The sequence below is a fragment of the Podarcis bocagei genome, assembly GCF_964188305.1.
Source record: "Podarcis bocagei genome assembly, chromosome: 17".
In the NCBI taxonomy this organism is placed as follows: Eukaryota; Metazoa; Chordata; class Lepidosauria; order Squamata; family Lacertidae; genus Podarcis; species Podarcis bocagei.
Window position 1 is genome coordinate 7,093,893 of NC_138143.1, and position 25,979 is coordinate 7,119,871.

Below are 25,979 nucleotides of genomic sequence, written 5' to 3' on the forward strand. Positions count from 1 at the left end.
TGTTTTTATGTATATTGTGTTAATAATATGTTAGCCGCTCTGAGCCCAGGGGAGGGTGGGATACAAATAAAAAAATATTATTATTATTATTATTATTATTATTATTATTATTATTATTATTATTATGTGCTAAAGCAAAGAGACAAAATCAAGTTGCTATTGGGACATTAAGAACATGAGGCCTGCTGGATCAGACCAAAGCAGCCACTGTCTCATTTCCCCGTGGCTGAGCAGCTGCCTGGAGGAAGCCCATGAGGACAGGAAGGCAATAGCTTCCATCTCCTATTTGCTTTCTTTAGCTATTAGCTGGCTCTCACCAGCTTACTGCCCCTGAACCTTTTCATCATGACCAGCAGCAGCCAGCAGCAGACGCAGCAAGTGGGCCTGGTGACTGGCACTTGGGTTGCTGAAAAATAGGGTGGGAGGCAGGTTTCTCCTCTTAGGTTTTCTAATATGCATAGGATCTGGCGACCTGCTTACTCTTCCTCACCCCATTCACACTTGAGAGTTGCTTGGTTTATGCCATTCTCAACACTTTTCACACTGTTAAAGTAAACTCCTACCAGGAGGATGGCTCTGTAACTGGCAGGATGGGTTTTGTCTTTAAAAGTGTCATGCAATGTTTCTAATTTAAAGTGTCATCCTTCCTGCTGCCACCCTGATTTCTTTGGGGATGAAGCCTTCTGTTATTCCTTTCTTTATCCATCACCATTTACTTTTATAATTAGAAGTTTGAAGTCTTCCAAGAGGAATTGCTCAAGAGAAACGGCTAGACCTAAGAAAGCAACTGCTTAAAAATTCAGCCTTTGCTCATTTGCCTTCTTTTGTTCCTGAACTACTTTAATGCTTCACCTTTCTTCCTCTGACACACTGATCACAATTTTTTAGCTTTCCTCCCCCATCCAGGTTTTTCGTTGACATTTCTGTACCTTTCTGATCCTAGCATTCTTTTTCACATGTCTCCTCTTTATCTTCTTCTTCCACGCTCTTTACTGTTCTTTATTTTCTTCACTGCCACCCAGTATTTCCTTCCCCCTCATTTTTAGCCGGAAACAGGAAGAGAACTGAGACAATGTTTCCTCCTCTCCCTTCACATTAAAGTTAGCTCCTAAATCTTGCAAGAATAATAAACTTGAGCATCATTGTAGAATGCAGATGTACCCAGTCTGTCTGAAAACTCTTTATGTATATATTTTTCAAAAGTTACACAAGGAAGCTGTGGAATCGGCATTCCATGTTAATGGCATCTTTCAGTATGCAAAGATCAAGGGCAGCAGTTCCAAAAGTAAATACAGTGGTACCTTAGGTTAAGAACTTAATTCGTCCCAGAGGTCCTTTCTTAACCTGAAACAGTTCTTAACCTGAGGTGCGCTTTCACTAATAGGGCCTCCTGCTGCCGCTGCTGCGCGATTTCCGTTCTTATCCTGGGGCAAAGTTCTTAACCTGGAGCAACCACTTTCTGGTTAGCTGAGTTTGTAACCCGAAGAATCTGTAACCTGAAGCATCTGTAACCCGAGGTACCACTGTACTAGGCTTCTTAGGGAGGCTAAGATAGTTGTCAAGGGTACATAAACAAAAGGAGTATTGTGGCACTGTAAAAACTAATGGATTTATCATGGCATAAGATTTTGTAGACTAGAATCTACTTCATTTAGTGAAGTGGACTCTAGTCCTTGAGAATTTATGCACAATAAAACTGCTAGTTTTTAAGGTGGCACAAGACTGTTTATTATTAATGGATTGTGCTGTAAACAATAAGCACAACCTGTTGAAATGTGTGGTTTCGACACCACACTTTGAATATACTCTAGGACTGCCGTTTTCTAGTAATGGTAATTTTCATAAAAGCAGCCTACAGTAATCAATACTCCACTGAGCTATTAAAAGTTACATGGTGTTTATTTGAATAAAATTTAAAGGACATCACCAGGATCTTGTTACATGTGGTTGGTGATTCTAGCTGCTGCTAGAGTAGTACAGAATACATTCACATTAGAGCAGGGTTTCCAGTAGAGAGCTCTCAATCTCTCTCCTTCTACGCACACACCAACACCCACACCCGTTTTGGATGCATAAAAAGTGGGGAGGAGAGGGGAATTAAAACCTGCCCAGGCTTCTGTGGAGGGAGAAGTCCTTGCCTCAAATCAAGCGCAGTTTCAGATGCAAAGTTTTCCAGCTTAGCATTGTAGCCCAAAGACAATTTGCCAGCCAAAACAGGTGGGTGGGCTGCCACTAATAACATGTACTGGGGGACAGAAGACAAGTTTTGAAAAACAACCATTTAAGTTTATAGACAGTTTTGTATGCAATTATAAAATAAAAAAATAGAGTTTAAAACCAAATGTCTGCCTTTTCTATCAAGTAGTCCCATACACTTGAGAAGTAATAAAGAATAACAGAGTTGGAAGGTGCCCCAAGGGTCATCTAGTCCAACCCCCTGCAATGCAGAAATCTCACCTAAAGCATCCATGACAGATGGCCATCCAGCCTTTGCTTAAAAGCCCCCAAGGAAGGGGAGTCCATAACCTCTTGAGGGAGACTGGCTACCAAATCTCCTCTCTGTCTCCTTTTTTCCAGGCTAAACATATCCAGTTCCTTCAACCACTCTTCATAAGGCTTGGTTTTTTTGCTGCTACATCACACTGTTGACTCATGTTAAGCTTGTAGTCCGCTAAAATCCCTAGATACTTTTCACATGTACTGCTAATAAGCCAGGTCTCCTCCATCTTATATTTGTGCACATCTGGTTCTTCCTGCGTAAGTGCAGAACCTGACATTTGTTCCAATTGAAATTCATTTTGTTAGCTTGGGCCCAGTTCTCCAATCTGTTAAGGTCGTTTTGAATTCTGATTCTGTCTTCTGCGGCATTAGCTATCCCTCTCAGTTGGGTGTCATCTGCAAATTTGATGAGCATCCCCTCAATTCCTTAATCCAAGTCATTTGTAAAGACGTTGAACAACAATGGACCCAGAACAGCACCCTGCGGCACCCACTGGTCACTTTTTCCGAGGATGTTGAGGAACCATGAATGAGTACTCTTTGGGTTCGGTCAGTCAACCAGCTACAAATCCACCTGTTACCTCATTCAACCTACATTTTACAAACTTTGTAACATCACAGTCAAATGGATAACCGCCACCTCTTCATGCTACAAACACTTTAAAGGATATGGAGGGATACCATTCAATAAAAAACAAATATAAGGCTGTGATCCTATACACATTTGTTTTTAAATAACTCTTTTGAGTTCAGCAGGCCTTACTTCCCTTGGCCATCAAGAATTAGTTTCACAATTCTTTAGAGATTGACTCAGGTCTGCCAGGAGTGAGAGACAACAGAAATTAAATGTTTCTTACATTCCTTCTAGGAGACAATGATAAGAACATTTGACCAGTCCTACCTATACCTACCCCCCCAACTGTGCCCCAGTTGCAGTATCTGAAGTATTCTGGCATGTGTGGCGTGTTAGGGTAGGGGGTACCACCTCTGGTGGGAGACACCTCATGCTCCTTCTGGGGTAGTTTGTTCAGCATGTACTCAACTCCTAGGATAGCCTTTCTCAACCTGTGGGTCCCCAGATGCTGCTGAACTACAACTCCCATCACCCCTAGCTAGCAAGGCCAGAGCTCAGGGATGATGGGACTTGTAGTCCAACAACATCTGGGGACCCACAGGCTGAGAACTGCTGTCCTAGGACCTGCAGCATGCAACAGTTGCCACACCCCAGGAAATGGCTTTAACTGGCTGGCTAAACCAGGTGAGGGTAACTGATGGGTCTCAACCCCTGATGAGTTAGGGACTTCCCCTGCATGTGAAGACAGGCTACAGCGGATTGAGTGGACAAGACCAATAATGGGCCCACGTGTCAAGAAAGCAGTTTCTGTATGTGCTGTAGAGGGAAATGAGGGGGCAGGTGGGGCTCACCAACCTAGGAAGGTAGCCCATCTAGGAGGAGGACTGATCCTAAACCTCTGCTGCCTTGTGGGATATCTTCGGAAGAAGGCTAAGGAGTAAACCCTACACAAATCCAGAGTGGAGTCCCTAAGATGGTTGGATGGCACCCTGTAAGCCTCCTTCCAGCAACTCCTGCAGCCAAGCTGGGGCCGCCAATCATATTGCTCTGCTTTCTTTTGGATCACATCAGTGAGGCTGAGAAAGGGCCTTGTCATCTGGGTAGCACAGGACCTCCATACACACTGTCCAGGCTTGCATCCCAGGGAGGTCACTTCGGTGCTTGACACACTTGACTTCACCTTCAGAGGTGCACTCCATTATCTCTCAAGTCAGATGGATGCCAACAACAGAAATTTGGGCCTCAAGCTAGAGAAATGTCAGAAAGCTATGCTCTCATGTGTAGGTGGCAGCTAGTTTTCATCATAGCTCAGTCCATAAAGAATGAGACTTGTAATCTCAGGGTTGTGAGTTCAAGTCCCACATTGGGCAAAGGATTCATGCATTATGGGGGCTTGGACTAGATGACTCTCATGGCCTCTTCCAACTCTACGATTCTATGATAGACTAAGAATGTGGGCTTGCTAGCAGAGACCACTGCGACGTTGCTACATAAGCATGTTTTTTTGGGCAGCAGCAACCAAGTTAGTGGCCAAAACACATTTCTCTTCTTCAATTTCCATACAATTTAAGGCCTGAAGCTTCCTTTCTGCCCCCCTCCCACTTCAAATTCACATTTTCTGACTGACAACATCAGTGGATAGGTGTGCGTGAAGAGGGCTGTAGTTGGTTCTAAACCAACAATAATAAGGAGAATGTGTCTTGGTACAACAGAAAAGTCAGGCTTGTTTATATCCTGGGTGGTAGCCTCTGAGGAAGTTCAAAGAACAAGCGAGGAACCTACTGCATTAGTTAAGTTCTCACTGGGGGCGGGGAGCCATATTTCTGGACAACAACCTTTTCTTTATTTGGGAGCAAGTAAGGATAGCTCTTTGGGAGCAATCCTTTATATACGCAAATACAATCACTTGTGTATGATAAAGACATTCACCTCTCCAGTATCCAATCAGCTGAGACCATATCTGGCTCCACATTGGACTTATAAAGGGTAGAGGGCCTTCTCCAAATTGAAAATACAAATATATTATAGGAAGAGGGGTGGAGGTGGTATTTAAAAGCTCCTGCAGTTCTGAAACACCTAGAAATCAGGTGAAGGGGGGGGGGGAGGGTAGTTTATATATCTTTGGGAGTCCAAAGCATTTACTTTGAAAAGAAAGGCCAAAGGCAAGTCTCAGAAAAAGCACATTTCCTTCAAAAGTTTTTGCAAGGAACATGAAAGGGCCAGATACCTCGCCTCTGTTCCATAAGCAACTGCAGCACTTAACATATTGGTCCAAGACGGTTATTTTCTATAGCAAGCTGGAGCGCTGCGCTTGAATCGCTTAGGCCTCCTTCCCATTCTCTCTCTGCATCAGACCAACAGGCCCAGCAGTCTGTTAAAAGGACTGTGAGGAAGTCAACTGATTCACTCCCTTTCCTGCACCTGTGACCTCACACACTCAGACCAGGTATCGTGGCTTTCCAGGCACAGGCTGCGTACAGCAATTTACACTGCTTCATAAATAGCCTCTGCCTTTGTTCAGGGCAGAGAAACTTCACATTCATTACATCACATTTGGCGAGATCAAAAGGGAGAAATGTTCTGCGCTGGTTCTGGATACCAAAACAGCAGAAGTCGGAGTTTCAAGGTGTGCCAGTAGTCTGAAGCAGCTTCCATGGCACTGCGGCTTTCCAGGCACAAAAACGACAGAACTGAGACACTGAGTGCAGAGAAGAGTGTGGTCTTTGGCCGAGAATCTCTGCATCCTGCTCAACACACGCTGAAAACGGAGGGGGCTTGGGCCCTGTACTTTTCATGGAAGGCTTTGAGGATAGGCACAAGGTTTGTGAAGGCCGGGCGGAATGAAGCTTCTGATTCCCAACAGTTTTTCATTAGACGGTAAATCTGTAGAAAATGGCAAAGGTTTAGAACAGCACACAGAATAAAAAGAGAAAAAACAGTAAGAGAAGAAAGAAAGGGAGAACCAGACTCGCCTCACAAGGACAGTCCTTTGGGCTGGGCAGCCTCTTCCCTCTATCCAGTAGCTCTATAAGCCTCAGCACTGTCATTTGTCCCTGAGTTGCTCCAATCATCTCAATGAATTTCTAAGACAATAGGGAGAAATATGTTATTGAGCACTTTGAGAAAGAGACAGCGAGATGCCATTGAGATACATACACATACCACACATGGTCAGCTCTACCAATGGGTGGACCAGCCAGCTGCTTGATAAGAGCATGAGACTCTCTCCCATGATCTATGATTTTTGATGACCACTGTGGTCATCTAGAATCACAGAATTGTAGAGTTGGAAGGGACCCACAGGGTCATCTAGAACAAACCCCCTGCAATGCAAGAATCTAAACTAAAGCATCCATGACAAATGGCCATCCAACCTCTGCTTAAAAATCTCCAAGGAAGAAGGCAACATAGCATCCTCCATCAGTGCCTGGGGCTGGGGTGTGGAGGATGAACAAAACCCACTGTGCCAACCCAGCCCTCACCGCCAATGCCACCAGTTGGGTGCAGGGAACGGGTCTGAAGGAATGGAGGTGAGACAGGAGTTGCTGGTGCAGGTGGGCTGTGTACCACACACTGACGAGCTTCGCAGAGCTCTGTTTATTAGCAAGCATATGCAAAATCCACCGGACACATTCAAGACTTTGCCCTTTAACTTCTCTAGTCATGTGCTCTCTGGGTGTCGCCCTGTTATTTGCGCAACCTGTTCCACCACGTCATGTTCCCAACAGAGGGGGAAATGAGCAACCCTTTTGCAGAGGAGGCAAAGGTCAAGGACAGTGCACGGCACATTGCAAAGGAGACAAAAGGTGAAAGATAGGTCATGGCAGCTAGACACGCTGTGGCAGGGTGCCCCGCACCCTGCATCTGCCATCCCTACAGGGGTCTATAACAGACACCCACAGTAAAGTCCAATCAGGAAGCAAACTAAGGTAAGGCAAGTATTGTCAGAACATTGCTGTACGCAGGCTCTGTGCCAACTGCAGTTAGCCACGGGGCCAGGGTGGGTCAAAGCACCCTGGATTACTGCACTGCATAGTCTGCATAGTCAGTCTCCTGAAGTGCAGTGATCTAAATGTGTTCCAACACACATTAGATATTTGTAGACTTAAGAGCCCTGCACATTGCAGCACTGCTAAGCAAATGTTTTCACCTCCCTTGTATGCCCAGCAATCAGACTCACCGCTGGGGGGCTTTGACTAGAATCACAGTGTGTTAACAGTTCATATAAAGTAACTCCAAAGGACCAAACATCAGAAGCACAGTAGAATTTACAGTCCTTCAGGCACTCCACAGCATACCTACAGCACAAGGAAAAACAAGAAATCAGAGCCAATGAACAGCAATTCTTAAAAAATGTAAAACTGCATTGCTGTATCAAATAAAGGTTCATCTAGTCCCGCGACCCATCTTCCAACAGGAACATGTTCAATACTTTTAGAAAAACTCACAACAAGGGAATGAAGATTATCTTTTTATCCCCAGTGGATAGTATTACCTCTTGAACATGCAAGTTCTATTTAGATATGGCTTCCAGCTAGCTAGCTAGGCAGGTATCATGAGCCACTTTGCTGAATCAGAGCATCTATTCCATTTCTCAGTCTCCAGCAGCAGCCAGACATATACCTCTAAAAGCTCACAAAGAGGGCATGTACTTTTGACATTCACTTATCCCCATTCTTCCCTTATTTTGCAGATATGCTTTTGGTGTTCCCATAGAAGTTGAAGAAGCACACAAGTGCTGCCATTTCCTCCAGTGTCAACCATTTCACGGAAAGCTAAACATATTGCAACATTAACCAGAAGAAAGGGTAAAGAAAAAAGACAGCAAATTCTCTTAGAGACTGCCGTTCAAGAGCTTGGGATGTTCATGGGAGTATTCAGAATAACATCTTGCCTCACCTCAGGACTTGATCTTGAGTTACAATGCAGTCAAAACCCCTGTAATGTCTGAGAGCCATGACATTTTATGAATGCTTTCTTACCAAAAAACAGGGCTGTCTCCATCTTCACAGACACGGTAATAGTCATGTCCTTCAGGGATAGCTTTGGCAAGACCAAAGTCTCCAATCTTCACTACATTCTCATTCTCCAAGAGCACATTTCTGGCTGCCAGATCTCTGTGGATGTAGCGTAACGAGTGCAAATAAGCCATTCCCTGCAAAGAGCAAATATGGTTTTATTCCCCACCAGCTTTGCAAGCAAGGAGGACAAACACCCAGGACTAGACTCTGAATCAGAGGCCCGGATTTTGAATTTTAGCCTATGTGCCTGCTAGACCAGGTGAGTGGCCATCTGGTCCAGCATGCTGTTCTCACAGCAGCCAACCAGATGCTTATGGGAAGCCCACAAGCAGCACAAACACTTTTGCTTGGTGTTCAGAAGCATCTCTGCCTCTGTCAGTGGAGGAAAAACATCTCTTTCAGAGTCAGTACAGTGGTACCTCAGGTTATATACGCTTCAGGTTACAGACTCCACTAACCCAGAAATTGTGCTTCAGGTTAAGAACTTTGCTTCAGGATGAGAACAGAAATCGTGCTTCGGCGGCACAGCAGCAGCAGGAGGCCCCATTAGCTAAAGTGCTGCTTCAGGTTAAGAACAGTTTCAGGTTAAGAACGCACCTCCGGAACGAATTAAGTACTTAACCCGAGGTACCACTGTAGTTAGTTATCCCCCATGAATTCGTCTATCTTCTTTCAAAGCCATCCAGCTTGGAAGCCATCATTATGGCAGCAAATTCCACAGTTTAACTATGTGGTGTGTGAAGTAGTACAGTCATATCTTCGACTTCCGAAAACGTTCGAAAACCAAGGCGCAGCTTCTGATTGGCTGCAGGAGCTTCCTGCACTCAATTGGAAGCCGCGTCGGATGTTTGGGTTCCAAAGAACGTTTGCAAACCGGAACACTCACTTCCGGGTTTGCAGCGTCCGGAAATGTTCGAGTCTCAGGGCGTTCGAGAACCAAGGACGACTGTACTTTCTTTTGCCTGCCTTGAATCTCCCAGCGTTCATTTTCATTAGAGGTCCCTTCTCTCTATCCACTCTCTCTGCACCGTTCATAATTTTATACATTTATATCATGTTAGCTCTTACCCACATTTTCTGTAAACTGAAAAGCCCCAAATATTGTAACCTTTCCTCATAAGGGAGTTGTTCCACACCCTTAATCATTTTGGTTCCCATTCCTCCCCCCCAAACTTTTCCCAGCTCTGTCATATCCTTTTTGAGGCAAGGCAATCAAAACTGTACACATTTCTCTTCCCAGAGCCAAGGAGCAGCCATTTAAACAAACCCCGTAGCCTATTTCAACCACAGGAGTCCATGCCTCTTCTAGAACTCGACCAATAATCCCAAAACAAAGGAATATTCACTGCACCAGCAGCTACATTAACACCCCAAACTGATAGACTTTACCTCACAAATCTGCTGGGCGAAGAGGAGAATGTGGGCCAGGCTGACTTTGTGCTTGGGGAGATAATCTCTCAGGCTCCCCAAAGGCACATACTCCATGATAAGCTGCACAACCTTTTCCCCTGGAGTTGGGGAGAAAAAAAATCCAACAATGATATTACTCCAAAAGGAAGTGTTTTTAACTTCCCACATTTCATTATCTATAGAAGTCCGGGCATGGAAGGTATCACATATAGGGAAGGAAAACAGCAGGTGGAGACCAATTCAAGGCCGCAATGTGTAACCATGGTTGGACTGGGATCTTTTTTTAAAAAAATAAGTTTATAAGTTGGATAAACAAAGTTGGATAAACAAGTTGGATAAGTCGGATAAACAAATAAGTTGGATAAACAGAGATCGTAAGAATAATAAATGATACAACTAAATAGACCAAGGCTTCTCACGTCATTTGTTTATCTCAAAACTAGCATAATAAATTTGCAGTAATATCAGTAACATACGGTTCATTATTAGTGGACAATGCTAAATTCTTGGTCCATGAGTTGGTTTAAAGTTTAGACAATAACAAAGAGGAAACAGGAAAGAACAGAGTTAATGAATAACATTTGACATCACACAGACAAATGCCTAATCAGGAGCCCTTGTGGTTGTGCTTCAATTAATAATAATAATAATAATTTATTATTTATACTCTGCCCATCTGGCTGGGTTTCCCCAGCCACTCTGGGCGGCTTCCAACAGAATATTAAAATACAATAATCTATTAAACATTAAAAGCTTCCCTAAACAGGGCTGCCTTCAGATGTCTTCTAAAAGTCTGGTAGTTGTTTTTCTCTTTGACATCTGGTGGGAGGGCATTCCACAGGGCGGGCGCCACTACCGAAAAGGCCCTCCTGCCTGGTTCCCTGTAACTTGGCTTCTTGCAGCGAAGTTTGAGTAATAGTCATTTTTCCTCTTATGCTATCAATGGATCAATATCAAGTGTTAGAATACTGATGACCAGGAGGGGGGTTCAAAGTGAAGCTAATTTACGTTTCAATTTAGATCTATGCTCTATGCCTGAAGGGCCATACTTCAGCCATAGAGCATCTGCTCTGCATGCAAAAGGTCCCAGGTTCACTCCCTGGCATCTCCAGGTACTGCTTGTAGAGATTCCTGCCTGAAACCATGGAGAGTTGCTGCCAGTCAGTGTAGGTAACAATGAGCTAGATGGACCTGATTGAGTATAAGGCAGCTTCCTATGTACCTATGGAAGTTCTCAGGGTAACTGTGAGAAAGGAATGTGGTAGATGAAAGCATGATCCCTTTTGTCATCTCCTGCCTCTCTTCCCCTGCCCACAAGGCACTCCTATCAACTGCCATCCAGCCCTCGAGGTGCCAACTCAGTAGATGCCATACCCTGCTCACTGCAGCAGCCCTTGTATTTAACAATGTTCTCATGGTACAGGGTCTTCAAGATGTCAATTTCTTTCTTCCAGCTTGTCAGCAGCTGCTGGCTGCAGCCTGATTTCAATGATTTCACAGCTACCATCTCACCAGTACCATCATTGGTGGGATCATAGCAGTATAAGCTCACTTTGCCAAAGTGACCCTAGTAGAAAAAGAGGGGAAAAACAAACAAGCCAAGAATGAGATATTTCAAAAGGCAAATCATTCTAGCTGCTATCCTGTTAGAGCCTTCACTGCACCTGGCTGGCAAACATCACTTTTTCCAGAAGGCTGACTAATAACACTCTCAGGTAGAACAGTATCTTGCCACAAACCAGTGCAGGGATTAATCTGACAACAAGATCCACCTTTGCCCAGTATCCCTATCAAGCTCTGCTGACAGAGAGATGGGAAGGCTGGGGGGTGGGGGATGGAAAAATTGGGAGGGGGGACCCAGGTTCCCCCCCATTTTTCCCCAAACAACAAAAAAAGGCTTTGGAAAAAAACAGAAAAAAACCTGGTTGTCCCCCACCCCAATTTTTCTGTTTCCCCCCCCAGGCCTTCCCATCTTTATGCTGACATAACACAAATACCGTATTGGCCCGAATATAAGCCACACCTTTTTTTCCAAATTCCAGCCATTAAAAGTTCAAGTGCGGCTTAAATTTCCCTTTAATTTTAAAGGTTTGGCTTATATTTGAGTGCAGCTTATATTCAGGCCAATACGGTACTGAATTTCAGAAACCAATCTGAACCTTTCAATATTTCCTAAGGATCCCACTATGTAACAAGAATGGCTTCTGGAGTCACCCCCGTGCCAGCAGTCCTACCTTTCAGAAGCTGGTTGTTTTGACTATATGTAATTTGGTTTAATGTGTATTCCCCCAGAAAGTAACAGCCACACAATTTGTGAGTCTACTGAATTCTACATTTTCCTTGCGAAAAGGTTATCTCAAAGTGTGTTGGAAATCAACGTTTTTTGCAACATTTTTTGTCTTTAGATTTTTTCTACAACTGAAATGGATCATTCATTATATATATATATATATATATATATATATATATTTGCTTTCGTAGATTTTCACGGGTACAGGAATGCAGGTTTTGGTGTCTTCGGGTGTCTTCCCGTGTAAGAGTTGGGGTGTCTAGGCGACGTTTCGACGAGGTCTCACTCGTCATCTTCAGGCTGGTGCTTTCGGCTTCTTGTTACTGGAACAGAGCAGGATCTCAGTGTTTGAGTTCCTATAAATACTGTTGAGGGGGTGTGGTGTATAGCCTCCAACGTTCTGGGCAGAGAGGAAGTTTCCAGGTTAGTGTGCCTTTTCTTCTTTTGTTCATTAATTACTTGAGGGATATCTTGAGTGATTTCTTGAGTGATATTCTGAGTACCACTTAGGAGGGTCCACACCTAATGACCCAGAACGTTGGAGGCTATACACCACACCCCCTCAACAGTATTTATAGGAACTCAAACACTGAGATCCTGCTCTGTTCCAGTAACAAGAAGCCGAAAGCACCAGCCTGAAGATGACGAGTGAGACCTCGTCGAAACGTCGCCTAGACACCCCAACTCTTACACGGGAAGACACCCGAAGACACCAAAACCTGCATATATATATATGAGATTTCTTAGTTTACAAAAATACGTGCATTGTATTATTATTCTATGTACAGTGGTGCCCCGCAAGATGAATGCCTCGCAAGACGGAAAACTCACTAAACGAAAGAGTTTTCCGTTTTGGAGGTGCTTCGCAAAACGAATCTCCTATGGGCTTGCTTTGCAAGACGAAAATGTCTTGCGAGTTCCTGCGGGGTTTTTTTCCTCCCCCCTTTTTCTAAGCCGCTAAGCCGCTTATCAGCTGATCCGATAAGCCGCTAATAGCGCTAATCCGCTAATCCGTCAATGGGCTTGCTTCGCAAGACGAAGAAACCGCTAGACGAAGAGAATCACAGAACGGATTCTTTTCGTCTTGCGAGGCACCACTGTATGTATGTATGTATTATTGTACGTGTATGTATGTATGTATGTATGTATGATTATTATTATTTATTGAACTTATATACTGCTCTATAACCAGAGGTCTCACATACAACCCTATGTCAGAGAGGAGGCTTTGTGTTAACTTTTCCCTGACGACTAGTTTTGTTTGCAAAGATCTATTTCTTGAAGGCTGGAGAAGATCCACCACAAAGGACATTGTTCATCTGTTTCAGCTCTTACTTGGTGAGAACTGAAGTAAAGAAATTAGTGATGATGCTTCACTAACAAAGGTGAATTACCTCACCCAGATCTCGAATCTTCTTCAGATAGCGCTTCTGAAAGACAGTAGGGTCAGGTACAGGGAATTCAGTATACACAGAGCTGATGTCAAGGAGGTCTGAAAAAATAAGAGGAAGGAGCTGAAAAACACCAGGCAAGATGTACACTGACCAGTGGAAGGAAACAAATGCACTGGATCATCTTAGATATATTTGAGCAGAGCTAGATTTTGGTTCTGTCTTAATTTTTTTTGTTCCCCATTTAAGCAAACCATCAACTTCCTATGTTATCTTTGCCCTGGTTCACACATTATAATAAGCCAAGCCAAGCCAAGCCAAACCAAACCAAACCAAACCATGGCTTGTACCTATGGGCAACCAGAGAGATTATAGCCACTTTGCTCCGCCTGTCTCTCTGCTGCTGTGCTGAGCCAAGCCATAGTTTAGCTTAATGCGTCATCCAGACCATGAGCCATAAACTGCAGGACAAACATTACAGCGCATGGTTAGTCTGGAGAGAACTAAACTACGAGCCCAGGTTTGGACAACACACAATGCGAAGCAATAGCTTAGCTCAGAACAGCACCAAAATGACTTGGGAGGAGCAAAATGTCTGCAGTCTGCTGTCCTGTAACCCATAGGACATAGCTGTCAACGTCTCCCTTTTTTAAGGGAAATTCCCTTATTCCGAATAGGATTCCTCACAAGAAAAGGGAAAAGTTGACAGCTATGCCCATAGAGCCATGGTGTGCCTTTGCATGAGAAGAGACCATTGTAGGTTTCCTCATGCTGACTTACACCATACTTGTATGGTGCAGTCACCTTGATTTTGCACTACATTTAACTTTTACATTTTCTTTTCTTGAGTTTTACATCTTGCTCCGAATTCAGTATTTTATGCTGTAGTTTGTGTTAATAAAGTTTTACACTTTAATTAGCACAGTCTCAGTCTTCACTAGTACTCCAATTGAATCAACTGTGATGAGGCCACAAACAAAGGGATTGTTTGTTCTTCTCACACATTAACTGGCCCAGTTTGCAGACAACCCCTTCTATGGCACTGTGAGACTCCCAGGGAGAGGGGTGGGGTAAGGACACACTATATCAGATGTCTGAATGCTGCTCTTTCAGCACCCTAGAGCCCTCTGGAATCCTTACTATGTGGCTGCAGTTGTGTAAGGTCTCGTAAGATGGTCCGAAAGGAAGGCCGTTCCCCTGGAGCATAGTTCAGGCACTGGCTGATTAAGGTAGCAAGTTCTTTGAAAGATGGTTCTGGAAGGCGATGTTTCTTCTCATAAAAACGCTCTTTCTGCAAAAAGGAGCACATTTATGAATTAAAGGAGTCTGTTGCAAAGCAACACCAGGCTTACAAGTTGGAAGTGCTTGCATTTCTGGGCCATACAGATATGTCTAAATTGGGACATGTGAACCTAAGGCTCAGAAGAGCATAGCTGCGTTCCATTAACTTGTTTGCTTTTTTCCAATACTTTATTTACACTTACGTGTCATACAAACAAACAATAAATAAAATAAACATATAATACCAAACCAGAAAAAATACAAAGCAAAAAACCCTCACATAAATACAATCATGATAACAAAAACTACAGACAAGAATATAGGCGCTATATTCTCCTACGAAAGAGAAAAACCATTAACTTGCTTTCTATGGCCATGAAAATTGCTATAAGCACACTAGTCCTCCATAAGTTTCCATTATTCTGGTTCCTGACCAACCCCCCTGCTCCCCCGAGCATGTTATGGAAAATAATAATAAAAAGCCACACAACTCCCAACTAAATTTACAACCACAAAACAAAATGTAAATTCAGCAATTTTAGACTTCTCTACCCAATATTACTTAGCACTTATGCAATCCTATAACCACTTAACTTGAGAGTACCATTAAATTAAATGGGACTAATCTCTGAACATACATGCAGAGGACTGCACAATTAAGAGTGTTATTTGCATGTAAAGCACTTTAATCCTCACAGCAATCTTGTACGGTATTACTATCGCCCTACTGCTGATTAGGATAGAAGAATAGCAGCTTGCCTCAAGCCACTTGGCAAGTTCACAGCTGGGGAACTTCTTAGCTCACAGCTAAATAATTCAGTGTGTGCGCTTTGCTCACAGAAAATGCTTTGCTTTTGGGTGTAGAAATCAAGATCTTCCCCCAAGTTACTGTACTTTTCCATGTATTAGACAAGGGTTATTTACTCCAAAATAAAGCAAAAAATGGGGTGGCGGTCATCTTATACATGGGTAGTGCTGAGGGGTGAGGGCCATTGGTTGCATCCATGAGCAGGATCTAGCGATTGGCTGGGTGAATGGTGTCTGCTGCAAGGGCTGCTTTGTATTGGCTGCTGCTTTGTCAAATGGGTGGGTTATTAGCGGATGTGGCAAGGGCTGCTTTTGATTGGCTGCCGCTTCGGCAATTTGGCTTTCGTTGCTTGCGATTGTTAGCGTCTGCCAGTTGGGTGAGTGATATTCGGTTCGGCAGGACTCAGGTCAATTCTCCCCCCCAAAATCTGAACAACTCTGGGCAATCCTCCACAAAAACACTGAACAACTCTGTCCCATCTCCCCATTTTCTTAAATTTGAGCCCCCCCCCAAATGTCTTATACATGGGGGTGTCTTATAGACAGAAAAGTACGGTATGCACCTGTAAGCTGGGCAAGCCAAATGCAACAAAAAACTGGCACAACCTTCCTAAGGAAGAGTTACTGCTCAGATCCTGCCCAGTAGATACATCCCAGAATTTGATGATGCTCTGGAATAGGTTAGCTACTCTCTGCAGGCACCCTGTTCCAAGTCCTGCGGGCAAGACAGAGTAGGTCCTACTGTTTCAAAGGGTACTTGGAAAAACATTGTTCTCAAACAATATTTGATGTGTTTCGACTAATTTTTTTGCCAATTAAATAACAGATAGATAACATATATTATGTAAGAGAAGTGAAATTAGGGGGGGGGGGACCCAGTTAAAAAGATAAGGAAGAAGGAGCTGCAATGAGGTGGAGGGAAGTCACATGCGAAGTAGTATTGATTTATTTTGGTTTACACTTGTGTATAAGATAACGTATTTTGAAGAACGAAAGGAGTATGTATACAAATAATCAATGTAAAAGTTCAATAAAGAATATTTAAAAAGAGGAGGTTCTAAAGGAGCAAAAAAGAGAGCAGAGGCAGATGCTACCTCAGAGGGCGTACGTTCTTTCAGTGGCACATCTGCATCAAAGCATATCTCCAGCAGTGTGGTACCAAAGCTCCACTTGTCAGCTGCTGTACTGAGGTTGTTTACGTCTTTGACACACTCCGGAGCAATCCATGGGATCCTGTCAACTCGCTCTTGCAAGGAGGAAAGTCAAGAGTTAGAAAGTGCTCAGTTTGTTCAATTTAATAGCTTCTCTGTGTGGAGGCTGCCAGGAGTTTCAGGAACAAGGTATAGAAGGGAGTTGGCGGTTAATAGCTAGCAGCTGGCGGCCTGCCCAGGATGCTTCACAGAACTTGCCCAGGATGTTTCTCATAGCATAGACAAGAAGGTGCTGTTAGAATCTCAGTAAGTTAAAAAGTAGAGAAGTAAAAAAGGAAAAATTACTTCCCTGGGTGGCAGTCAATGCTAATTACAGTCCTGTTATCTGCGGAGCTCCGAAGCCTGCTTGCTAAGCCGTCGCCGTAAGTCAAGAGTTAGAAATCCCCCAATGGATAACATATAAATACAAATATAGTGGTACCTCGGTTCTCAAACGTAATCCATTCCGGAACACCGTTCGATTTCCAAAACATTTGAAAACTGAGGCGCAAAGGGCTGACTGCAAATTCAACTGGAAAAATTGAAAAGCACACAGCGGGAGCCATTCGACTTCCGAGGCGCGTTCAAAAACGGTAGCAATTACTTCCACGTTTTCAGCGTTCGAAAACTGAAACGTTCAGCTTTCGAGACGCTTGAAAACTGAGGTACCACTGTAGCAGGCAATATTTGACATATTTAATACTAGTCCTAGTTTTGCTGAAGGTATGACAGAAAGGTCACTCAGACACTCACCTAGGCAGTGTTCATGTGGATTGCCATAGGATGTAATGCGCAATGTGAACAATCCACATGAAGGCCTGTACATATAGCCACTTGACTCATGGAATTATTTTTCCTCAGATATGGAGGTGAAAAGTGTGATCTACACTTTCACAAGTATGGGATAAGCACAGTTTTCCCCAATGATCTGTAGCCATTGGTCTGGGAAGAGAGGAGTTGTAGTGCAGCAACCCTTGTGGACCAAAGGTTGGGGAAGTCTGGGCCAGTGCAGGAAGCCTCTGCCTTAGAGGAATCTGCTCCTTCAGTACAGAGCTATTCTTCTCCACTTAAGAGTCTTAACTGGATGCTTGTTTTGGTTGCTACAAGACACAACTCGGTTACGTACTCTCAGTTCTGACAAAGCCAAGCAAACATCTTTCCTGGAATTTCTCTGGGATGCATTTTCCACCTATTAAAGGGGGCTCAGCAGACTATTACCGTATTGACCCGAATATATGCCGCACCTGAATATAAGTCACACCTTTAAAATTGGAGGGGGGGAGGAAAAAAGGGGGGGAAATACCCGAATATAAGCTGCTCCATTCCTCACTGCTCCTGGCTGCATACTTGGGAGGGGGAGCCGCACTACATGGCGGCCTTTCCCCTTCCTCGTTCTCTCCCTTCCTGGCCTAGCGGGGAGGATGGGAAAACTATGCATGAGCCGGGCGCAGCTTTGCCACACTCCTGGAACTGTTTGCCCCATGCTCCTGGCTGCATACTGTGAGGTCGTGAATATAAGCCGCACTTTAACTTTTCACGGTCGAAATTTGGGGGGAAAGTGAGGCTTATATTCAGGCCAATACGGTACTTTGGACACTTCAAAGGGAGCACCGATAATATCAAGCTGAAGAAGTTGAATAGACCAATAAATGGAGGGCAGATTCCTCACATATTAGAAACAATGCTGCAAACAAAAAGTGAATCATGCTGCCACTGGCTTTTATGCTGTCTATATTGTTTTTCGACATGTTTGAGTAACACAGTAAGCCTGCAACCTGCACAGGGGTTGTGTTGCAGGGATTGCACCTAAAGCCAAAATTGTATAGAGTCAAATTCCACTGGGTTCAATGGAAAGTGGGATTCCCAAATTCAATTTTCTCGGAACCCACTTTTCATTTTTTTACTCTTTTTAAAAAATGGCACGAGTAAATCTGAATCAGCACAAGTGAAATGTGTGCAAGTTGTGGGCTTATTGTGTGTCACTGAATGATATACAGTGACTTTGAAGTTCTATAAATGAAATGAGTAAATGGTTAGCAAGAGATGTGGTGTAATACTCGGAAGTGCAGCTGCCCGACACTGGAAGCAGATCACAGGCAGGCAGACATTCCCTTTCTTTAAACAGACACCCACCCACACCTGCACCCACCTACTTCTGAAGAAGCTGGTTTTGGAGATGGGACGCGGAGCTGCTGCCAGAGAATGGTGTCAGGCACAATGCTCACTCACAGCAAACTATACACCATGACCTACCTCCTGCGATATGCAAACAGGGACGCTGAGTCCAAATTAATTCCCTCTGCTCAACTCCAAAACCATGCACCTCCTGTGAAAGCGAATGTGAAAAGGGAAACAGCCCTCTGAAGAGGAGGGTCTACCTTCTTGGGAGAGCACAGCAAAGCTGACTCCAGGGTCGCTGAGCTTAATGAAGGGCGTCGAGCCATCTTCCAAACCTTTCCTGGCCAACAGGATGTTCTTGGCACATACGCTGCCATGCACCAGGTTTTTGCCTTCCTGTTTAAATAGATGCAGAAAGGTAGTCTGTGAGAAGCCCTGTCTCTTTAGAATGCCTACTTGCAACTCGGCCGTTGATCCATTGTGCCTCCGTTTCCCCAAGGGGATCGCTAAGCAAAAAGCAGAAAGCTAACTGGTTCAGTAGTCAGCTGGGCCTCCTTGCCAAACCTTAAAAGTTCTTTTAAGCAACTGGTCTACTGTCCATGTCTCTATGCTGCCGCCCCTGCCCTGCCCAAACATCAGGGAAAGCAACCTTCAACTGCAAGTGCTGCTGCCTCCGGCTGATTCAGGCACTTCAAGCCTGAGAATCACAGACTCAGAAGGGGTCAAAAAAGCATGAAACTCTGAATTCTCGCTTCAAAGCAGGATCCCAAAAACTGAAAAGCCCCAAATGGTTTGACAATGGATAACCATCTCCTGTTCTGTTATCCTTATCGATCAGGTTGTGGGATTCTAAGATAATCGCTAGTGGACAGTTCTGCCCCTCTTGCTTTTCCCAAGCAAGGTGGTTTCCAATGTCATAGTTTACAAGGTAGGTTTAGATTCATAGTTATTATTCTCCCCAAGAGAACTGAAGTTCTGGGAGGTAAGGGAAGGAACACAGTCTAAGCAACACTCTCATCAAGATGCCACATCCCTGTCAGGGGTAAAGGTAAAGGGACCCCTGACCATTAGGTCCAGTCATGGCCAACTCTGGGGTTGCAGTGCTCATCTCGCTTTATTGGCCGAGGGAGCGGGAGTACAGCTTCCAGGTCATGTGGCCAGCATGACTAAGCTGCTTCTGGCAAACCAGAGCAGCGCACGGAAACGCGGTTTACCTTTCTGCTGGAGTGGTACCTATTTATCTACTTGTACCTCGACGTGCTTTCGAACTGCTAGGTCGGCAGGAGCAGGGACCGAGCAACGGGAGCTCACCCCATTGCGGGGATTCGAACCGCCGACCTTCTGATCAGCAAGTCCTAGGCTCTGTGGTTTAACCCACAGCGCCACCCGCGTCCCAGTGTCAGGGGTAAGCCCTGGCAGTTAACATGGCATAAGGTGGTATACACCTATAGTGAAGATCTGACACTTCCAGAAGGTTGGCACCAAACCCTTCTAAGGAGACTTACCAAGTAACTCAGGGCACTTGCTAACTGTGCAGCAACAGTGAATTTCCAGCCCACCGTTATCCGCCCTTTGTTTTTCCGCAAGAAGACATCCAGGGGCCCATGCTCAATGTACTCTTCCACCATTATATCTGAAAGCAGGAAAAGGAAGAAATGTGATAATCCCAAAACAATATAGGTTTAGTATTGCTGCTTCTCAGCAGTGGGTAACATATTGGCTGAAGAACATGAATGGAAATGGGAAAGGGCTATTTTGGTTGCTCTCATAGATCTAAGACAACCACAAAAGGAAGATGAACCACAGGCAACTGTCTTCCAAAGTAACCTGTCAAGACATGATTAAACATGGATAAGTGGGTGACAGTCTGACACTGTTTCCCCAAATACAAAATGAAACACACGGTATTTCTCAAATAATAAAAAACTGCAGGACCGTAAGAATAAAATAGTGAAACATGCAGGGCAGCTGAGAACACAAGACAATTACATCTCAGTGAGCTATACAGGGAGAAGCCACACAACAGAAAGCAGTTAATACTCACTCTCTAAGCCCCTCACACAAACCCCGTGCACAAAAGCCAAGTGGATGTGGGAAACCTGGCTCATCAGACTTGCTGTTTCAAAGAATGCCTGCAGAGGACAGAAGGGAGGCCATCACATGAGAGCTGTTATCCAAGGAACGCAACTGGGGCACTTCAATCCTAGCACAGGACCAGGATTCCAGCAACTACTGATTGGATTCCCAGCCCAATAACAATTCTGCAGCTCTTGCTATCTTTTCCAGTGTTGTGCAGTTAATTTCTTATCTACCATCTGCATTTGCCATCAAGACAAATAAACTTCATAAACAAACATTTTCTAAAAAATAAAGCTAGCTAGAGATCTGTTCTGGTTCAAAATGTATCTTGCATTTACTTTTTTATAATCACACTGCTGTAATTATATTTGTTTTAGCAAAAGGAGGTAGCAATTCTGGAAACAAAAGGGAAAAATGTAACTAAATAATAAAATAAGTAAAATAAAAACTAGTTGCCAGTGCACTGATCATCACATTTGACAAGAAAATGTTTTCTCCTAAGAGTTCATTATCTAAATGACTATATAGACAAATTGGAAGATGAACCCATTTGCTCCACTCACCAACCCTCCTGCCATTAACCTGCCATTAACCCCCTATACCCACTCCATACATGTAGACACACTCCATACAAGTAGACAGCTAGGATGCCTATTGGCTCCCCTGCTACAGTTTTAAGATGCCTACTCCCTTTCTCTTTCCAATTTGCTTATTAGAAAGGGATGCATGGGGTGTATAGGGAGGGGTAGTATCTCTGGTGGGGGACACATTGTGTTCTTTCTGGAGTAGTTTGTCCACCTTTGGTCCCCATCCTACACTTAGTTCTCACCTGTGGCTCCTAGAAGCTGTAAGCATGTGACTGCAGCCACACTCTCAGAACAGCTTTGACTGGCCAGCTAAACCAGGTGAGAGTAGCTTATGGGTTTCAAACCCTCAGTGAGTTAGGAACTTCTCCTGAATGCAAAGACAGGCTCCGGTGGATTGAGCAAACAAGAGCAATGTGGATCTAATGGTCAAAAAGATGACAGATGGGGCTTGTCAACCTGGGAAGGTAGCACATCTAGGAGCAGGAAAACTCTACTGACTTGCAGGACATCTTTGGAAGAAGAAAATGCTAAGGAATAAACCCTACTCAATGGGACGTGGGTGGCGCTGTGGGTTAAACCACAGAGCCTAGGACTTGCCAATCAGAAGGTCAGCGGTTCGAATCCCTGCCACAGGGTGAGCTGCTGTTGCTCAATCCCTGTTCCTGCCAACCTAGCAGTTCGAAAGCACGTCAAAGCAGATAAATAGGTACCGCTCTGGCGGGAAGGTAAACGGCATTTCCGTGTGCTGCTCTGGTTTGCCAGAAGCGGCTTAGTCATGCTGGCCACATGACCCGGAAGCTGTACACCAGCTCCCTCGGCCAATATAGCAAGATGAGCACTGTAACCCCAGAGTCGGTCACAACTGGACCTAATGGTCAGAAGTCCCTTTACCTTTACTTTAAACTCTACTCAAATCCAGAGTGGAGTCCCTAAGACAGTTGGATGGCGCCTTGTACGGCTCCTTCTGGCGACTCCTGCAAACAAGCTGGTGCCAAACGCACTGCTCTGCTTTCCTTTAGACCACATCAGTGAGGTTGAAAGGGGAGTCTTGTTGTCTGGGCAGCCCAGGACCCCCACACACACCGCCGAGGCTTGCACCTTAGGCAGGTAACTCTGGTGCTACTAATGCAGCGGTTTGATTTCCTCCCCTGCTCAGAGGCATACTCCATTGTCTCTTGAGATAGACAGCTGCCAATAACAACTCACCAGGACAATGTCCCTGTGGCTTGGGTCAAGCACTTTGAGTACTACATGCATCTCACGATTGTTGTTGTTCTGCTCAGTAGAGTAGTATTCCGTCTCATCATCACCATTAGCTGCACCGCAGACATGCAGCACTCCATCATAAATGTTGGTGCACGTCCCTTGTCCCAGGTGAGCTCTCTGAAGGAGATTTAAGACATGGATGTGTTATCGTCATCATTTTATTTGTATGCCACCTTTCCATAGTTAAGATCATGCTCAAGGGAGCTTACAAGATGGAAAGATTTACAAACATAACAAAAGTAGTCATAAATAATAAATATAACACATCAAAATGTACACAACCAAATTGAACAATTTCCGCATTATAAGATCTAAAAACAAAGCTACAAAAATAATATCAATAACAGTAACAACAAAACCCCCCACCAACCCACGTCCCAGACCTATAACCCACCATGGTTTCCTGTGAATCTTTCACTCCAACTAGAACTAAAGACAGGATTCATAGCTCTGTTATATAACAGTAAAACCAACTTCTGTCTTCCAGCAATGCTTGTTAGGCACACAGTGAAGTCAATTTCCACCCCCTGGAAGGCATAAAACTCATACTGGAAGCCATGAGACTAGACACATAAGCAACATCTAAGCAACTTGTCCAATAGGTTCCTAAGCCTTAGTTTGGCATTACATCAAAATTAGCATACTGCATGGTCAGAAGATTTGGGATTAAAGTTTCTTGCACGAAAAGAGAATGTTAGGTCCTTTCCAGGTTGATACACCTTTATAATCCTAATCCTTCATCCCCCACAAAAGTCACAAGACAATAGTGCTGACCTGGGTGATCTCATTCTTTCGGATCTGATGGAAGCTCAGCTGCGTCAAGTTCAGAATTTGTCGGGTGCTGTCCTTCACTTTTCGTGTGATCAGCAGGTCTGAGATCTCTGTAGGAGAGAGATTAGTCCCAAAGATCAGATCTACAAAAGCACACTAAAAAAAACAAGAACAGAACAGAAAAGCAGACCATTTCTAAGAAAGTATTTCACAACTTTGTTCACAAACAGAAACTTGTATATGGGAGGGTATAATAATCAGTAACTGCATGCTGCAACCCAATGAGTTAAGAGGTTTTAATTTACAGAATTCCCTAAGTGAGTTTAATCAGCATTCCTCTCTGAATACAGCTTCTTTCTGTCAACATCTTGTTGCTAAATTAGCATCTCTTTCAAGACACTGGGTGGAATTTAATGTTCCACTGCAGAAGCACTGCAGCCTGCCAGATCCCCTCTTTCACTGCATGCTGTTCTGGGGGTTCTCCTGCCCCCACCCAGAGCCAATTTCAGAAGGTGGGAAGGGGGAGAGGAAGCCCAAGAGCACAAGCAGAAGCCCTGTGTAACCCTGCTGATGGGATTTCTTAAAGCTCGCCCAAACAGGGTGCCCTGGAAGGGATGGTGCTAAAGTGAAGAACTTGAAAAGCTCAGGTGATTCTTGTTCATGAAATAATAGTTAGCTCACACAACTAACAGAGAGGTTTTACTTCTGGAAAACAACATGGCAAGAAAGAATAGAGGCTATCCTGGATATGTTCTCACACAGTGGCCTGATTCAGACATAAAAACAAGCCTCGGTTTCCTCTCTATACAGAAAATTGTGGTTTATTAAAACCATAGTTAATAAACCATGGTATTAAACTACAGGTTAATCCTAGTTTGATACCCCAGTTTCTTCACTAGCTATAGTTTGTACAAACCAGAGCTTCCTGTATTTGTGTGAAATGAGAAAATGCAATTAAAACATATCAACATGAAACCCTGACTAGAAGCTATAGCTATTCTCCTGTTAGAGCTGGAGAAGAACACAAGCCCAAGGTTTGTGGCTGCTGGTTCTTTCAATTACAAATGTTGATTTTATGCCTAGATCAGGCAAGCGAAGTATATTGGAGGTCCAAGTTTATTCTTAACCTACAGTAAAAAATGCTGATTAGGGATGCTGCTTCCCTTGAGATCCAATAGTACTCTCAGTGTAGATAGTGCTTAATTCTGGTTAAGTACCCAGAAACCACCATGTTAATGTGGCCACATACTTCTGTTTAAAGTCTGGTCTACATTATCCATGACTGTGGTTTTAAAAAGCTGCAACTTCAGTAGTAATTATGCCTTGGACCAATATCTGAATCCCCTGAACTGCTGGATGTTCAGCAAAATGCTAAACAATTACAAGGTCTTGTGGTAAGAAAAAGGCCCTATGCTGTGTAGCAGATTCACCTCTTCTCTTTCTATATTATATTCATGTAGCCAGATTATCTTTGGGAGAATATCACTAGGTCACTGTAAAAGGAACAGTATTTACAATTCTTGGCTTATACCTCCTGGCTTTGGGAGAGACCCCCTGCGGAAAATGAAGGTCTCATTTCCAGATCTCAGAGTACAGCCTTTGAGAGCATTCATCAGTTCTTGGACGCTTGGAAACTCTTGCTCCCAGCCTTCTAGCACAAAGGAATTCCCCTTCTTCTGGATTCGGAACTGTCTGTAGCTTGTGGCATCCTGGCTCTGGAAGGACTGTGGCAAACAAGAAGCATGAGAGAGAGTATGAGCTGGAACTAGCCTACATGCCCAGCCAGCAGCCTTGCTTGAAATATGCAGACCATGGAACACATCTCTCCCCAAATGCCTGTCCCACTCACAGGCATTTCAAACTTTACACACACACCCTATTTGTCCCAATGATCAGAAGTCAGTAGACCACAGGAACATGCTTCTTACTCCTTCAATCTTCATGAAAAGCATGAGCACGGCTGTTTCAGACCAAATCACTTTCTACAAGCACAGCTTCCAGCTGCAAAAGCTGCATCTACCTGATTTCTGGGGATCTCTCCCCGCCACCTCAAGCCCCTTGCTATGAACCCACCCCATTCAGCAGGGTCCCTCGACCTTCTGATGAGCATTTTTGGTAGGCTGCTAAAGGGAAGTTTTCCTTCTGCCCATAACTGTTGCATTATGGGGAAGCCTTGCTCCTTTTCTCTTGCATTCTGGGAAGTCTTGCTTATAATCTTTCCTGCCTCTGCACACACTGTACACTGTACAAAGCTGTTCCAAACACCAAGACATTCCTTCTTTGTTCAGTCATCCTAAGTTCATGGAAAACAACATGACCTGCTCTTTATGCCTAGCTGACCACATCTACAGAACTTGATTATTGTATTCTTTCATGTTATGATCAATCATTAGTAATTGTTTATGCCATATCAATCTCTAGTTATAATTTAATTAGGAGGCTTCATGCCTGTCTAGTTCCAGCTCCGTTTCTCAGCCTTTAATCTATTAGTGATAAATGATCATATGTAATTCCCACCTCTCACATGTAATCCCCGCCTTGTACTTATGTTAACCAATCAGCAACAAGTTTCTTTGTGTATGTATCAACCAATCAGCCACAGGCCCACCTGTGGCAATGTTTGTAATATTCAATAAAAAGAGGCTCCCGGGGTCCGCCCTGACAGACGCCTCATGTTACAACTGCCTCTCTCGTC

The 25,979-nt window shown here is 44.1% G+C and overlaps 1 protein-coding gene across 4 annotated transcripts in view; it reads right to left on the reverse strand.

The window, feature by feature from the left end:
- Positions 1-1,880: 1,880 nt before the first annotated feature.
- Positions 1,881-25,979, reverse strand: part of TYK2 (tyrosine kinase 2) — a 49,633-nt gene continuing 25,534 nt past the window's right edge. For all 4 annotated transcript variants that reach the window (XM_081175678.1, XM_081175679.1, XM_081175676.1 and 1 more), the window contains exons 10-24: positions 24,816-25,008; positions 23,288-23,394; positions 22,454-22,630; positions 20,626-20,713; positions 20,087-20,214; positions 18,842-18,977; positions 16,368-16,519; positions 14,326-14,476; positions 13,189-13,286; positions 10,879-11,071; positions 9,484-9,602; positions 8,056-8,228; positions 7,254-7,371; positions 6,046-6,156; positions 1,881-5,956 (exon numbers count right to left, since the gene is read on the reverse strand). In XM_081175678.1, coding sequence (XP_081031804.1) covers positions 5,822-5,956; positions 6,046-6,156; positions 7,254-7,371; positions 8,056-8,228; positions 9,484-9,602; positions 10,879-11,071; positions 13,189-13,286; positions 14,326-14,476; positions 16,368-16,519; positions 18,842-18,977; positions 20,087-20,214; positions 20,626-20,713; positions 22,454-22,630; positions 23,288-23,394; positions 24,816-25,008 — 2,079 coding nt within the window. In that variant the 3' untranslated portion in view covers positions 1,881-5,821. The remainder of the gene's footprint in view (positions 5,957-6,045; positions 6,157-7,253; positions 7,372-8,055; positions 8,229-9,483; positions 9,603-10,878; positions 11,072-13,188; positions 13,287-14,325; positions 14,477-16,367; positions 16,520-18,841; positions 18,978-20,086; positions 20,215-20,625; positions 20,714-22,453; positions 22,631-23,287; positions 23,395-24,815; positions 25,009-25,979) is intronic.